At 42.8% G+C, this 16689-nt stretch overlaps 1 protein-coding gene across 12 annotated transcripts in view; it reads left to right on the top strand.

Annotated features, from left to right (window-relative positions):
• The window catches only part of LOC141810394 (filamin-C-like), a 45510-nt gene that overhangs the window by 16324 nt on the left and 12497 nt on the right, over positions 1-16689 (top strand). For 7 of the 12 annotated variants that reach the window (XM_074697902.1, XM_074697899.1, XM_074697894.1 and 4 more), the window contains exons 2-28: positions 1894-2142; positions 2392-2489; positions 2789-2939; positions 3035-3153; positions 3240-3317; positions 3423-3585; positions 3775-3975; positions 6031-6153; positions 7290-7427; positions 7526-7652; positions 7938-8074; positions 8314-8507; positions 8596-8709; positions 8799-8942; positions 9080-9203; positions 9479-9639; positions 9728-9818; positions 9968-10137; positions 10221-10338; positions 10710-10972; positions 11143-11740; positions 12492-12665; positions 15245-15407; positions 15501-15661; positions 15774-15941; positions 16290-16413; positions 16489-16645. In XM_074697902.1, coding sequence (XP_074554003.1) covers positions 1894-2142; positions 2392-2489; positions 2789-2939; positions 3035-3153; positions 3240-3317; positions 3423-3585; positions 3775-3975; positions 6031-6153; positions 7290-7427; positions 7526-7652; positions 7938-8074; positions 8314-8507; positions 8596-8709; positions 8799-8942; positions 9080-9203; positions 9479-9639; positions 9728-9818; positions 9968-10137; positions 10221-10338; positions 10710-10972; positions 11143-11740; positions 12492-12665; positions 15245-15407; positions 15501-15661; positions 15774-15941; positions 16290-16413; positions 16489-16645 — 4508 coding nt within the window. The remainder of the gene's footprint in view (positions 1-1893; positions 2143-2391; positions 2490-2788; positions 2940-3034; positions 3154-3239; positions 3318-3422; positions 3586-3774; positions 3976-6030; positions 6154-7289; positions 7428-7525; positions 7653-7937; positions 8075-8313; positions 8508-8595; positions 8710-8798; positions 8943-9079; positions 9204-9478; positions 9640-9727; positions 9819-9967; positions 10138-10220; positions 10339-10709; positions 10973-11142; positions 11741-12491; positions 12666-15244; positions 15408-15500; positions 15662-15773; positions 15942-16289; positions 16414-16488; positions 16646-16689) is intronic. The other 5 variants (XM_074697905.1, XM_074697904.1, XM_074697898.1 and 2 more) reach the window with 1 other exon arrangement.

Raw genomic sequence — 16689 nt, 5'->3', positions numbered from 1 at the left:
GCAGGTGAAGCTCTTCCAATGTGGCATTTGTGTCTGGTGTTAGCTCTGTTAGCCATGTCTGTGAATAGCATAATGCTACTCTGCCATCTGGTATTCCCTCTGTAGCTGGGTTAGCACGGCTAGCTTGTCCATCTTATTGGAGATAGATCTTATATTCCCAATAACGATGGTTGGAAGGATAGGTCGATGTCGTCACTTCTTAGCTCACACCTGAGAACCAGCACGTCGCCCTCACCTCCTTCTCCTCACCTTGTGGGGAAACATCAGGCCTTGCACCAGTTAGCATTGACATGCTACAGGCTGCTAACAGCTGATTTCACATGTAAACAATGCGGCCATGGTTACATGTAGGATCTCCAGACAAATACAGGAGCAAAAATAGTAAAAATATCCCTGAAGACAAAACCAGTTTGGTGTCCATGACCAACAAATAAACCATACAAAGCAATGATCCACTACAAATACAAAGATGACGAAAGAGAGATGAAAAATTACAAGAAACCAACAAAGAAGAGAGAGCTGCCACAACAGGGCGGCGCCTAGCAACAAATGTAAACACGTTCCCATTGGGTCAAAGTTTTCTTGATCTATTACTTTGCCCAAGGGATGAAAAAGCATCTCTTTGCAGAGCTCTGACCTCTGCTGCTGTGTTTCTTCAGACTTCTATCCACACCTGTGAAACTAAAGCTGAGAAATGTAAACACAGAATGATATCAGGATTAGTGTCTTTAGATATAAGAGTTCAGATTGAGGTCACACTGCAAGAAATCTGATGCAGAACTGATCAAGAAACACATGAAAGTGGATCATCAAAGATTTCTGATTCCTGGGATCTCAGCTGATCACACTGTAATCAATGAAAAATAGTCTGAGTCACATGTAGAGGAAACTTTCTAACATGGACCGCCTGTAGCTCCAGTCTAAATAAAGATTGAGTGTCATTTGATTTAAGAGAGCTGGACGGTTTAATTTAACCGTCAGCTGAAGTTAAAAGACGTTTGAGAAATAACTGTGTGGGTTATCATCGCCTGGCCAGATATCTGCTGAAACAGTCACATGATTTACGACTGTCTCCCCTCCTCTGATTGGACGATCCATCAGAAACTTCTGCTCAAATGCTCCTCAGAGGGGAACATGAGGTTTTCATCGCTCTGGTTAAAGCTGACATGAGCTCCTGCGGTGAGAACACGCAGAGCTGGATCAGGACTGACTCGGTGATGGATTTCGTAAACTTTCAGGTGTTTAAACTGAACAAGAGAGTCATCAGTAAAACAAACTTCTCCTCCCTCACATTCCTGCATGTGTGTGTGTGTCTGTGTGTGTGCGACGTGCATGTGTTTCCCATTCGGTGACCTCATTCCTCAGTCTTGGGGTGATGACATCATCCTGCTGTCGATGGATGAAACTTTCACATTAAAAGACGTCTCCTGACAGCCAGAATCTAAACAGTGAGGCTGTGAACTTTTATTTTGGCGGGGAGATCTAAAGCCGTGGAACCAGAAAGGAAACTGGGTCAGAAACCAGCTGATTAAAAAATGTTTTTACAGTCAGAGAGGATGAAATTAACGCAGACAGAGGAGATTTAACAGACCCTGAGAGTCTGGGAGTCACAGTCGGTGAAGCTGGTTGTCATAGCAGCAATTTGTTGATTATACAATATTAACTAACAAATCCAAAACAGAACTAACGAATGAACAAGCCCTTTTATAGACAGAATAACTTTACTGTTGATAACCATATTAGCTGTGTCCAGGATCAGGTAATCCACCTCAACTAATCTACTAATTTTCCAGATTTAGATGAAGGATATTGGCCATCTGATGGGAAGAGTCTGCTCTGGATAAATGATGAATAAGAGAATTATTTCCCGTCCTTCTTTTTCTCTGTCTTTAGACTCTAAAGCCATCGTGGATGGAAACTTAAAACTGATCCTGGGTCTCATCTGGACCCTGATCCTTCACTACTCCATCTCCATGCCCATGTGGGAGGATGAGGATGATGAAGACGCCAAGAAGCTAACCCCGAAACAGCGTCTGCTGGGCTGGATCCAGAACAAGGTGCCCCAGCTCCCCATCACGAACTTCCACCGAGACTGGAGGGACGGCAAGGCGCTGGGAGCTCTGGTGGACAACTGCGCTCCAGGTAAGAGGGACTGCAGGGCCACCAGATGATATTTGGAAGAAGATCTTGCTATCAGGATCAGGAATTTTGGATCAGATTGTTAACTAGTGACAGGTTTGAAATTTCTGGTTAATCGACATTTCGTTTATGTCGTCCTTCATCCATCATGTTATTGCTTTTCTGTTTAATGGACATTTTCCTTATGTTTATAAGTTGTTGTTGTTGTCATAGTCAAACTGATGTCTGTCTGTCTTCCCGTGCTGCCTTCAGGTCTGTGTCCAGACTGGGAAACTTGGGATCCCAGTCAGCCTGTAGAGAACGCCAGAGAAGCCATGCAGCAGGCCGACGACTGGCTCGGAGTGCCACAGGTAACTTCTGTCTAAAATGACCTTTGACCTTAAGATTACTGAGGTAGAAGGACAGAGATGGCTTTGAAAAAATCCTTAAATAATGTGTACTTAAAGGTATTTTATTTTTCCTATGTTTGGCCTAACCCCTAAAGCAACATTTTGGAGTGTCTTTCATCGATTTCACATTGTACAACAAATAAAATCTTCTGCTTTCACCTCATGTGGTCTCTCTTTGATCCAGTTTGTTGTTATTTAATTATCAGGACTTTTTGTGGTTGTAGCTTTACTCACTATGTGTTCATCGCCTTGTTCCTCAGGTCATCGCTCCCGAAGAAATCGTTGATCCTAACGTAGATGAGCACTCTGTGATGACCTACCTATCGCAGTTTCCCAAATCCAAACTGAAGCCTGGCGCCCCCTTGAGGGCGAAGACGCTGCACCCAAAGAGAGCTAAAGCTTACGGACCAGGTGAGAAAAAAAAATGTAACACCAGAATCAACAAGAATGAGTGGAGATAAACTTTTTGTCATATTCATAGAATCATCTTCTCATGTGTCTCTCAGGCATCGAGCCACGAGGGAACGTGGTTCTGAAACCAGCAGAGTTCCTGGTGGAGACGGTGGAGGCTGGACTTGGAGAAGTTCTGGTTTATGTGGAGGATCCAGAGGGACACACAGAAGAGGTGAGAACACACAATCTAATATAATACTCCACTGAACACAACACAGTTAAAGAGATTTTAAAGTGGTTTCCTTCTATGTCCATCAGGCTCGCGTGATCCCCAACAACGACAAGAACAGAACCTACTCTGTGGTCTACCTGCCCAAAGTGGAAGGGCTGCACAAAGTAAGTCCAAGTCATTGTAAAAGACTAAAATTTTACTAAACCAGAGTGCCCCTGTTTGTGAACGTGGGAAGACCTGACAGACCTTGCTGTCCCTGTTCCTCCCAGGTCAAGGTGCTGTTTGCTGGACAGGACATCGACAGAAGCCCCTTCGTGGTCAACATATCAAAGGCTATGGGTGACCCGACCAGAGTTCAGGCTCGTGGGCCTGGACTGCAGCAGATGGGAAACGTGGCCAACAAACCGACATACTTTGACATTTACACAGCAGGTAAACACTCACACTCAAACTCATATTTATGTGTATTTCCTGGCTTTGCCTCCGTGTTTACACTGAAGGGAAATGTCAAACTGAAGTTCAAGCTCTCCACATCTGCACTTTGTCTGTTATTGTTTTATTAAAAGTCACATTCTTCTTTCAGTGTTTGAATGTCTGCTTGTCCATCTGTCCATCCTGCAGGGGCGGGGGCTGGAGACGTAGGCGTCATCATTGTGGATTCAAACGGGCGGAGGGATACAGTGGAGATTGTCTTGGAGAACAAAGGCGACAGTATTTTCCGCTGCACCTATGTTCCCGTCCTGGAGGGACCTCACACCGTCTATGTGACCTTTGCTGGGCAGCAGATTCCCAGAAGTCCTTTCACTGTCAACATCTCAGAGGGTAGGGTTTACACGTTTATATTTACCACCCCAGATTTTACCTGTTCTGACGTCTTCTTTTTGTTTAACCTAATAAAAGTTGACAACCTTTATTTTGTAAGTTATAAAAGACTAACTCAATTTATCAATGAAAGTGAACTGAAACCTGCACATACTCTTCCTATATGAGACAGCATAATAATCTGACCCCCTCTTATAACCGCCATGTTTCACGCAACAGTATTTATTTTAAGTCATACTGTGATCACAGTTGAATCTGTTTTACGGATCTACCTTTGACATCTGAGGATTGGTCTGTTGGACAGGTTGTGATTTGCTCTTTAGTGTTTTTGTTCTAGTTTGATTGGCTGAGCCTTCTTTGAACCCTTGGTTTTTGGGTTCAGTGGTCTCCTTGGGAAGATAAACCCTGGCTTGGATGAACATAAGCACACTTTTTTTAGATCAGTCATGTAGCTGGACTTGGTTCATGACTGACCACAAGGCCAATTTTTTTGTTTTGGCTTTTAGTTTCCAGTCTCGAATTTGGTACTTGTCCTTTGACCTGCCATTTTTTTCACTTGGCTACCTTGCATGTTTGCTTGAATAAGCTTTTTTATTGGCACTCTTAAAACTTGGATCCTAGTTGGGTTCATGAATACCTGGATCAAGATCTGATTTGTGGCCTGTTTTGAAGTTGGACCTGTACGTCAGGATGTGACATGGGTCTAAACTGGAGGTGCCAGTCTTAGTCTTTGACTTGATTTGGGATTCATATTCTTGATCAGGGACACTATCTCTTAATTTCAGCAGCTTGTGAGCTATTCTGCATGGCTTTTACTATTTAGATAAAGGCTTGGTCTTACTCTGTTGGTCCAAAACTTAAACCATTGATTTGATTGTCTTGACTTTAAACTTGACTCGAGACTTTGACTTTGACTTGTCTCACACTGACATTATGGTGTTTGTTTAAGTTATTTCTACTTTACTTATGGCCTGATGTAGGGGCATTGTTTAACTAGACTTAAATTGTACTTTAGACTTTCTCTAACTTTAAACTACCTGCATTTGCACAGGCTAAAGGAATACTAAACTTGAACCATGTCTGGCATGGGTGGAACTTAAAGTCATGGTGTGTGCCATATTTGACATGCCTTTGCCTTGAATGACTTGGACAAAGCATGGTTCATAACTCCCTTGGTCTTCCTTGTTTCAGCTTTGATCAGTGCTCTTGACATCCTTGTAAAGACTTGAGATCTAATCAGTTTGGATCCAAATGTAATGACAACAAACTCATTGCCTTGTTTGGAAACCTGTCTGTCCTAGACTTAAATCTCAAATATTTGGGGATTTGTGACTTTGGGCCTATATATTATTTTACTTTGGTGGTGATGATTTAGAACCTTGGACTTACAGTATCTGACCTGGGACTTGCCTATCATCAACTTAAGAAAGTCAAGCTACCTTGTTTTTCTTGCTGCTATTACAGCAAGTTAATGGGATTACTGAACTTTCCCATTGCCTAACCTTGGACCCGACTTTAGGACCTTTTTGGCTAGATTAAAATTTGACTTTGGACTTTTTCTAACTTTGAATTGTCCATCTGGACACGCAGCCACACATATGACATGACTTTTTCCTTTTCTTACTCAAGTTCCTCCAGAAATCTTACTTGATCTTGTGTCTTGATTTTGGACTTGGCTCAGAGTTGATCACCTGACTGGGAGCGCTTACCTGGTACATTTTGGCAAGGGAAAAACCATTTTCGAAGGTTTTTCTCATCTCTTGATATTGCTTGACTGAAGCTTAATGATCTGCTGCTTTGATCTGAGAAGATTTTTGTCCTAACTAGGGACTAGACTCAGATCTTTAATATCTTTGAACTTATGGGTTACCGACTGTGAGTTCTAACTTAATTTCCAACTTCTGAGTTGAACAAACTGGCAGTTAAGAATGATGTTCGACTATCTGCTCTCTAGTTTGGTGGGCTGGCAGTCTATGGGCCTTGAACTGGTCTGGAGGTCTCTGTCCACTCTCAACTTGTACACAAATGTATCACCACTCTTGTACCTTCCTTCAGGTTTGCAGAGCATCCAACCCCCCAGGTCTCCAGTGCACATTGTACCTCAGACCATACACACCCCACCCTCAGACAAGACACGGAGAGCCCCCCCACCAACACCACCCAAACCCAGGCGACCAAGTTAGTACAGGCTGGGGTGGTGAGGGTGTGCCTGGAGCTGCCTGCGCTAGCCTGGTTTCCTTCCACCTCAACTCAAAACCATCCCTGCTCCTGATGCTCTTCAGGGGTTTCCCAGCTTTGAGCATGTGCAGCACCTGCTTCTTCCTGAGCGGCTTTTTCTTCTTCTACAGTTTAGAAACAGAGAGAATGAGGATGTGTTGAGCCTGCTCTGGATGATATTCAGGTATCATCTAGGGAAGGCTTTGACTGTGTGTGTGTTTGTGTAGGTATATACTTCTATCTTGGGTCACTTTATGCCAACATCTGGAGGAAGAACCAACCAGCCTTTGGTTGGTTTTGTTGGCAGTCTTTCAGAAACAACGATGGTGCTTCTATTTCTGAAAACTGAATTGTTATAAACACAAAATGCAAATGTTTTAATCCAGCTTATCATTTTACTGATTTAGCTGAATAGAATCATTACTAATGAAATTAACAGTTTCAATGATTAACTTTTAAAAACAGCAAAAGAAATAGACGTCAAACTCTAAACATACTCATTTAATATAGAATAAAAACATCAAAACCTCCGAGATCCTCCAATTCTTCTCCGTCCTCAGCAATAACCTCATCCTCTTCTATCACCAGCCATCCATCTGTTTTCCCCTGGACTCAGCATCAAATTTGTGAACGTTTGTTTCAAAGTCTTGTTCTATTTCATGTCTCTAACTCTTAAATCTGAAGGTCTGAACGATTCGTCTTTCAGACACATCATTGCATCTTTCTTCATCTTTGCTGTTTTTTTCCTTTCAGCCTCAGCAAACTGCTTCCCTCAGCCCCGATCAGCTGACTAACAGAAATAAACCTGGAAAGATTCATGTGCTGTGTGTGTGTTTGTGTGAATGTTGTTTCAGGTAAAAGCTCAGAATGAAGACATTCAAAATCAGTGCGTTTATATGACGTTTAAATATAAGATTTACTTCTGATTAAGACTTGACTTTTATAATACATGTTGATTTATCAAGTATTTAATCAGGAGACAGTATTACATAATTTAGACACAAAAAGGTGTGTGTTTGTGTGAGTGTGTCTGTTAGCGTCATTTTTTAAAATTCTAATTTTCACCACTGTCCCATATCTCTCTGTTTGATCCTCAGCTTGTAATCCTAACGCCTGCAGAGCGTCAGGCAGAGGTCTGCAGCCGAAAGGTCTGAGGGTAAAAGAAGTGGCAGATTTCAAAGTTTACACCAAAGGAGCCGGCAGCGGAGAGCTCAAAGTCACCGTGAAGGGACCAAGTAAGACCACATGAGCCTGAAGCTTGTGGGTGATTTCTCCTTGGTTTTCAAATCTATAACTGAACTGATCTCATGTGATGTTTTGGTTTTGAATCCAGAGGGCACAGAGGAGCCAGTGAAGGTTCTTGAGATGGAAAACGGACTGTATGAGTGTAATTATTACCCCATAATGACGGGGAAATATATCGTAACTATCACCTGGGGAGGACACAGCATCCCTCGCAGGTAAGAACTCGGTCTCATTTTGTTCTTGGCCTGACACAACTGTCACACTTATGAAGTCTGTTAAAGCTGAAAATTTGAGAAACCAAATCCTCTTGAGTTAAAATGCAACAAAAGGTCTTTTAAATTTGGGCATAAAGCCACAGATTTAGAATTACAGAAGATCTAGTATAGAGCCCTGAGGTACCCCACAGAAACCTTTTACTCGCCTTATGAAACCTTCTACAGTACTCTCACCTCAGATATCCATTGCATCATATTTTAACCTGCGTGTTTTTGTGCTGACAGTCCATTTGAGGTCCAGGTGAGTGAGGAGGCGGGGCCTCAGAAGGTGAGGGCCTGGGGTCCAGGTCTGGAGACTGGTATGGTTGGGAAGAGTGCTGACTTTGTGGTAGAGGCTATCGGCACAGAGGTGGGAACACTTGGTGAGTTAAACACCTCATCTGACGGATAGAACCACAGACAAGAGGGGCAAGGGGCGGGGCTTATACATAATTTATCATTCATCTATTGTCATTACTGTATAGTACGCAAATGTTATGCTAAATCTAACCATCAAATATTTAAAAAGAAAGCAAAAATTTTGGTTAGTCAATGAGCAGTATCACAGAAGCTAATTAATAAAAAGCAGGATGTTTTGATAAAGGTGTATAATTGTACACAGGTTTCTCCATTGAGGGTCCCTCTCAGGCAAAGATTGAGTGTGATGATAAAGGCGACGGATCATGTGATGTTCGATACTGGCCCACTGAACCTGGCGACTACGCTGTGCACGTCATCTGTGATGACGAAGACATCAAGGACAGTCCCTTCATGGCTCACATCCTCCCTGCTGCCAATGACGTCTTCCCAGAAAATGTAGGACCATTAATGTACTCATCATTGGAGATATGTTACATGTAACTTCTGGTCAACCTTGATTTGTTAATTGTTCTCCCTTTCCCAGGTGAAGTGTTACGGTCCAGGTCTGGAGCCACTCGGCTGCATCGTCAACAAACCTGCTGAGTTCACCATCGACACCCATGGAGCTGGAAGAGGAGAGCTGAAGCTCTACGCTCAGGTGAGGATCAAAGGTCTGATTATGTTATATTGTGTTGTATGTCGATGACATTCTGATGGGAGATGAATGGAATCTGTTTGTGCTTTCAGGACGCAGAGGGTTTCCCCATCGACATTCAGATCACAGATAACGGAGATAGCACCTTCTTCTGTGTTTACATTCCCACTAAACCCATCAAACACACCATCATCATCACGTGGGGGGAAGTCAACGTTCCCAACAGTCCCTTCAGGGTAAAATATCAAACCATATTAAGTTACTGGTAGAAAGAAATATGGTCAGTCTACTCATGAACTGACAACCTTCAATGACTTGAGGGCTAAATAGCTTGACTTCTGAACTTTTTATATGTTCATATTCTGTGATTCAGGTGACAATCGGAGAGGGCAGCCATCCAGAGAATGTGAAAGTTTATGGTCCAGGTGTGGAGAAAATGGGACTGAAGGCCAATGAGCCAACGTACTTCACTGTGGACTGCAGTGAAGCAGGACAGGGTGAGTCTACATCTTAACACTTGTTAAATATCTTAATTTCTCCTTATTTATTGCTTTTGTTCTTTTCATACTTACCTTTGAAATCCTTCTAGGATGACGGAAGAAGGATGTCATCAGCGTACAAGTTTACATGGACAATATTTTCATTCTAATTGAAGATATCTTTTAAAGTATTAACATTAAAGTTAGTTTAAAGATATTTTCCTGCCTCACACCCCTCTCCTCTTCTGGTCTGAGCAAAATATAAATCTGACAATTACTGTTTTTACTGACAGGTGATGTTAGCATTGGGATCAAGTGTGCTCCAGGTGTGGTCGGCCCAGCTGAGGCCGACATTGACTTTGACATCATCAAAAACGACAATGACACGTTCACAGTGAAGTACACGCCTCCAGGTCCTGGTCAGTACACCATCATGGTGCTGTTTGCCGATCAGGTGAGTGTGCAAACGGGTTATGCTTTTGGCAATGATTTCTGTATGGTGGAGGCTTTTAATAAACCTGTAATATTTAATGTTACAATAGGAAATTCCCGTCAGCCCCTTCAGAATAAAGGTGGATCCTTCGCATGATGCGGCTAAAGTCAGAGCAGAAGGACCTGGACTCAGTAAGACAGGTGAGCTAACTATGCCAGGTAAAAAACCACCTGAGCTCATTTTCTGCACACATTCACATACCATTTTTTTTACCTGTCATTTAGAGCCAAGATTAAAAGCACACACCTCCCAAAGTAAGCCCCAACTTTTGACACTTCATTCCCTGCAGGTGTCGAGGTTGGGAAACCAACTCACTTCACCATCTACACAAAAGGAGCAGGTAAAGCCAAACCTGAGGTTCATTTCACGGCCACAGCTAAAGGTGAAGCTGTCCGAGACTTTGAAATTATCGACAATCACGACTACTCTTACACCGTCCGTTACACTGCCGTCCAGCAGGTACAACAGCACTCACAGGATTCATAACTGAAGTGTTAGCTGAGTGAGAAACTTGTGTGAACTTTGCTGCGTGTCTCCATCAGGGGAACATGTCCATCACTGTGTGCCACGGAGGAGACCCCATTCCCAAAAGCCCATTTAACATCACCGTGGCCCCTCCACTGGACCTCAACAAGGTCAAAGTTCAGGGTCTGAACAACAGTGAGTAAACCGTACAGTTTTTTACTGGAGAAATGAAAAATCCTTCTCCATGAAAGAGGAAAAACTTTTTCCATGCATGCCTTTAAGTTCAGGCTGAGTTCAGGGTAGCAGATGTGCTGTTATTATTTCTATTTCTGAGTGTCAATCTTGTGCTGAAACCATGCAGTTTATCGACCATGAAGAAGGAAGGAAAAAAATAAAAAATAACACTTCAATTTAATCCTGGAATGTGTCAAAAAATTGCCTTCCTATTGAAGGCAAATTTTGACAAAAAGTACTGGGAACTTTCAGTCCTATTGACTTCTCTTGAGTACTGTTAGAATTATGCAAATCAACATTCTTCTTGTTCCTGTGTTTGCTGCAAACCAAAGAGGTGGACGTTGGGAAGGACGAGGAGTTCACCGTCTGTACTCAGGGCGCTGGAGGACAGGGCAAACTGGACGTTAAGATCATCTCACCATCACGTCGCCCAATCCCCTGCAAGCTTGAGTCGAGCACAGCCAATGAGCTTCACACGGTGAAGTACATTCCCCCAGAGGAAGGACCATACAGGGTGGACATCAGTTATGATGGAAACCCCGTACCAGGAAGTCCGTTCACTGTGGAGGGAGTTATGCCACCTGACCCCACAAAGGTGAGACTTCTTCAGCAATAGGTGCAAAAGTAAGGCAAAGTGTAATTTACTTGATCTTGGTGCCATGAGACTTTTTAAAGATAAACCACAACATTGCCTGTGTAACCTTGGGAAGACTTAACTAAACCTTGGTCCTTTTGAATCGACCTCTCTACATGTCTACTTTCTAGGTTCGAGCCTATGGTCCAGGCCTTCAGGGTGGTGTTGTGGGCAAACCGGCCCCCTTTGCCATTGACACAAAGGGAGCTGGTACTGGTGGTCTGGGTCTGACAGTTGAGGGACCATGTGAGGCCAAGATTGAGTGCCAAGACAATGGTGATGGATCTTGCTCCGTGTCCTACCTGCCAACTGAGCCTGGAGAGTACGCCATCAACATCCTGTTTGCAGACCAGCACATCCCTGGATCCCCCTTCAAGGCCATGGTCCAGTCTGTGTTTGACCCAAGCAAGGTGACAGCGAGTGGCCCCGGCCTTGAGAGAGGGAAAGTCAATGAGGACGGATCCTTCACTGTGGACTGCTCAAAAGCTGGAGAGGCCGAGCTCACTATCGAGATCATCTCCGACTCAGGGGCCAAAGCTGAGGTTCACGTTCAGAACAACAGCGATGGGACTTACTCCATCACATATATCCCCCGATTCCACGGGATGTACACCATCACGATCAAATATGGAGGACATGCAGTGCCAAAATTCCCTGCCAGACTGCAGGTGGACCCAGCTGTGGACACCAGCGGGGTGAAGGTCTTTGGACCAGGAGTGGAACCAAGAGGTGAGGAAGGTTTCTACCAAAGTACAACTTATCAGTGCTTGGATTTATTTGATTTATGTAACTCCTAATCCATAATGTGCTTCTGATCTGCATATACCCAAACAGTTAACACATATTTCCAATGAAAGGCTACTTAAATGGATAAAAACTGGTAAAAACTCTGTAGTAAAGTAAAACCCAGAAATTCCCTATTAAAGGTATTTCTTTTTAAGGGTTCTTAGAAAGCTCTGCTATTTTGGTTACACTTAAAAATACTGTTCCCTCATAAAGTCTGGCCATTATTCCTTGAGTAGCTGCTAAATACTTAATTGGTAGGGCCGCAAAGATCCCCTTAATTGTTTATACATTTCAAAAGCTGTTATAACAAAGTAATTGAATTTTTGGGTGCAGGCACATGACCCTAAACTTTATGAAGGACATTAATTATCTTGATTTCCAAAGCAGGTTCTGTTTTTGACATTCAACTGTGGGTTAAGAGCCATTTTTCCAAGCTCTCTGCTAATCTGAGGTCAGATTTAAATTGTTCTCTGGTGTTTTTTTATTTGCTGCCCTCCTGCAGCTCCCTTACAGCCAATTAAGACAGTTAATAAAGCCTCAGCAGCACATTTGCAGTCTTGTGGGCTTCACATTTTCCATTTAGTTTCTTTTATTACTGTTTTGGATGGATGAAGCATTGACGTACTTGCACCATGAACCAAGAAATGTTAACAGTGGCTGAAACAGTAGCTTTATGATTGTTTGGTCTCTTCAGGCGTCCTGAGGGAAGTGACCACTCATTTCATCGTGGATGCCCGAGCCCACTACAAGAGCGGTGGGAGCCAAATCAAAGCTGACATCTCCAACCCATCGGGCTCCAGCACAGACGCTTACATCACTGACAAAGGGGATGGGACCTACAGGGTGGAGTACACTCCATATGAAGATGGTAAGACAGATATTAATAAGTCTTTGTAGGCTGGAAGTGTAAATGATGAAATGCTGCAGAGTCTAATGGTGAGATTTACTCAGAGTGCAGGGAGGAGAGGTCTGTGCTAATGTTTGATGGATGTTTTCCACAACAACACATAATGATGTTGAAACACAGCCTGTGGCTTCATAAAGCAATTGTTTTCTCTCTGTGATGAAGAGGCGAGTGAGGCATTCAATAATTAAACCTCAGAATGATCTCTTCACGTTAAGGATGCTTAATGTGGTAACACACTATAATGGATCCTTGTAATTATTGTGTTCCTGGCAGAATCCAAACAGAAGCAGAACATCCATTTAAAAACAAGAACATGTTAGACTTTGTGAACAAACACCATTAGCTTTTATTGTATTTTTTCCACACCAGTGATGCTTGAAAACAAATGTTTAACAGTAATTTACTGTAATTACTAGGCCTGGTGTTTTGATTAAGAAAAAATTATTTAGGACAGCAGCTAGCCTCATGTACAGAGGCTGTGGTCCTCACGGCATCCTTTTGGTGTAGCAGTGAAAATGTGGCAGTAGCATCATTAAAGTCTAGTTTTAGATTTTACAACACTACAACAATAACATGAGTTCTTATAAATCTGATGGTCTTTACTGTAAATAACATCAGAACATGTTAATGTAAATAATAGCAATACCCTTAGCATGCTAATCCATCAATTCAATATCTGACCACCTGGAGAGGATCATTGTTTTGGGGTTCTGATGTAAATATTATGTCAACTTCTAATCCATTATTAGAGATTATTATGTACAGTGGGGAAAATAAGTATTCATCACATTTATTTCCAAAGCTTCAATTAAAAAAAAAAAATTGTTGTCCTGCTGGAAAGTCCAGCCACGTCTCATCTTCATCATCCTGGTGGATGGCAGCAGATTCATGTCAAGAATTTCCCCATACATGGCTCCATTCATTGCTCAGTCAATTGTATGAAGTTTGCCAATACCATGAGATGAGAAACAACCCCATGCCACGATGCTTCCACCTCCAAACTTCACTGTTGGAGTAGTGTTTTTTAGGTGATGTGCTGTGCCATTTCTCCTCCAAACATGGTATGTAATATGACAGCCGAAAGTTCAGTTTTGGTCTCATCTGACCAGACAACATTCTCCCAGTATTCTACAGGCTTGTCAAGATGCTGTTTAGCAAACTTTAAACCAGCTTCAACATGCCTTTTCTTGAGGTATGGAGTCTTGCAGGCTGAGCGTCCATAGAGGCCATGGCAGTGGAGTGCATTGCCTTTTGTTTTCTCTGTAACAATTGTACCTGCTGCCTCCAAGTCTTTCTGGAGCACTTTCAGGATGGTCCTTGGCTCGTTGAGTACTCTTCTGACTATCTTTCTGACTCCCTGGTCAGAAATCTTCAAGGAGCTCCTGTGCATGGCCTGTTGATGGTAAGGTGGTGCTTCTTCCACTTGTGAATAATGGCCCCAATGGTGCTGACTGGAATATTCAGGTGCTTTGATATAAGTCTGTAACCAGTTTCATTCTGATGCTGAGCAACAATCAGGTTGAGAATGTCTTCAGAGAGCTCTTTGCCTTTACCCATCATGAGGTGTGTCATATTGAACTGCTTGGTGAAAAAACAACCTTTTTTATAGGACAATCATTAATAACTACTGACAGATTTCAGGTGGTATGGTGCATTTATTTGCCAAAGTATACAGCCTTTCCATGGTGTGTTCAATACTTTTTTCCTGTGTCATTGCACTTAATTCCACATAATCATTATTTATGGTCTTCAATGTCATGATTTCTTTTCATGTGTGAATTATTTGAGTTAATACCAATATCTGGTAGAAATTTCATTTGAGTTGCAGCTTTGGAAATAAATGTAATGAGAAAAAAGTTGACGCGTTCAATACTTATTTTCTCCTCTGTAAGTCCCTGAAAACCCAATAAAATGGACGGCTCATGTCAGCTAAAGCTGCTGGTAATCAAATCCACATGTAACAGTAATAGTATTACATTTATAGAATTAGTAGTAAAGTATTTATAATGATCACATGGCCAGCTCTGCAGTTATGAAACTTTCTGTAGATGCAAAAGAATGAGAGAAAAGTGGTTGAGATTTCAAAAGTGACAGATATAAAGTGGTTAAATTGTAAATAAGGAGAAATGAATGAAGCCTTTCACTGTTCACTGACAGACAGAGGGGCAGCGTGAGCGGTGGGAGGGATGAGCGGCTGGTATTAATAGCTGCAGCCTGTCTGCTCTCAGCAGATGGTTTTCCACTGATAGTAATGTGTGACATGCAGGAGCCCATTGCATTGTGGGACAGAAATACTCTCCCCAGTGGAGCTTTCAGTCATACTGAGGTTTTAATGAAAGGTCCGACACACATACACTGGACTTCATGTTTGTAGCCAGAGTAACGTTGGTCCAAAACCCTGAGTCGTCCTTAAAAAAAGTAGATATTGATACTCATGAAAAACAACTGTTTATCAAAATTCATACCTGGGTTCACCCCAAACCATGATGCCTTGTGTGCAAATCTGTCATATTAAACCTAACTCTTCTGCCTACCTGCAGGTTTGCATCTGATTGAAGTGCTTTTTGATGAAGTCTCAGTACCCAAGAGTCCGTTCAGGGTGTCAGTGACTGAAGGTTGTGATCCCAGTCGAGTCAGAGCCTATGGTCCAGGTCTGGAGGAAGGACTGGTCAACAAACCAAACCGCTTTACTGTCGAGACCAGGTGGGTTTTGGGCTGCATTTTAGTGTGAACAACAAAACCTTAATGAAGGAGAATTCAGTAAATCTAATCGTCTTTCCTTTGACCCATTCTCAGAGGTGCTGGCACCGGGGGTCTTGGCCTGGCCATTGAGGGTCCATCTGAAGCAAAGATGTCGTGCAAGGACAACAAAGATGGCAGCTGTAGTGTGGAATATATCCCTTTCACACCTGGAGAGTATGACGTCAACATCACCTTTGGAGGCCTTCCTATTCCAGGTGCAGGATCTGAACTGTTTGATCCACTGTACAATTAAAACCTAGCTGGGTTTGACTTTGATATAAAAGTACAGCAATAACTTATTTCAGACCATCCTTTTATTTGCTTCAGGGAGTCCATTCAGGGTTCCAGTTCGAGAGCTGGTGGACCCAAGTAAAGTGAAGTGTTCAGGTCCTGGTCTTGGGAGCGGAGTTCGAGCCCACGTGCCTCAGACTTTTACAGTAGACAGCAGTAAAGCAGGAGTGGCCCCTCTGGAGGTCCTGCTGTATGGGCCCACCGGTAAGACCCTTTGCAAAGCCCAGACTTTGTCTTCATGGGCTTGGGAGTGTTTCCAAGGACTAATTTTTACCCAAGGCTTTCATGTTTTGACTTCCCAAAAATGGTTTTTAGATGAGTATTTATCTTGTTGTCCTAAAGCTTACTATTGTTTTGTTGCCATGCTACCTGACTGAAAAGGCTTTTGAAGCTTTTTCGGATCCACAGGTAAAGGTGATCTTACAGCCAGTAAACTCTGAGCATTTGTCAAAGCTGGAGAGCCATATTGCACTTTTAGAAGACACATAAGACAAACAAAATATAAAGAAGGAATACATTTTAAACACATTTTTTCCACTGTTGTTCCTTTAGGTGTGGCTGAACCAATCAGCATCTCTGATAACGGTGATGGTACTCACACGGTCAACTACACACCCTCGAATGATGGTCCATACACGGTGTGTGTCAAATATGCCGACCAGGAAGTCCCTCGCAGGTCAGTATTGAAAGGAATACATCATAACACGATTGTTTTCCTTCAATTGTTAACTTTTACACTGTCTTCTCTCAGTCCCTTTAAGATTAAGACATTGCCTGCTCATGATGCCAGTAAGGTTCGAGCCAGTGGTCCTGGTCTGAATGCATCCGGAGTCCCAGCCAGTCTTCCTGTGGAGTTCACCATCGATGCCAGAGATGCTGGGGAGGGGCTGCTGACTGTTCAGATTCTGGTGAGTCTTCAACTTAAGTTCTGACTCAACAAGGTTCTTCAAGG

The sequence above is a fragment of the Halichoeres trimaculatus genome, unplaced genomic scaffold (genome assembly GCF_033239565.1).
Source record: "Halichoeres trimaculatus isolate MK-OKI-2021-1 unplaced genomic scaffold, fHalTri1.1 fHalTri1_scaffold_21, whole genome shotgun sequence".
Lineage (NCBI taxonomy): Eukaryota > Metazoa > Chordata > Actinopteri > Labriformes > Labridae > Halichoeres > Halichoeres trimaculatus.
The sequence above is the reverse complement of the archived record's forward strand: the minus strand, read 5'-3'. Positions and strand labels throughout refer to the sequence as shown.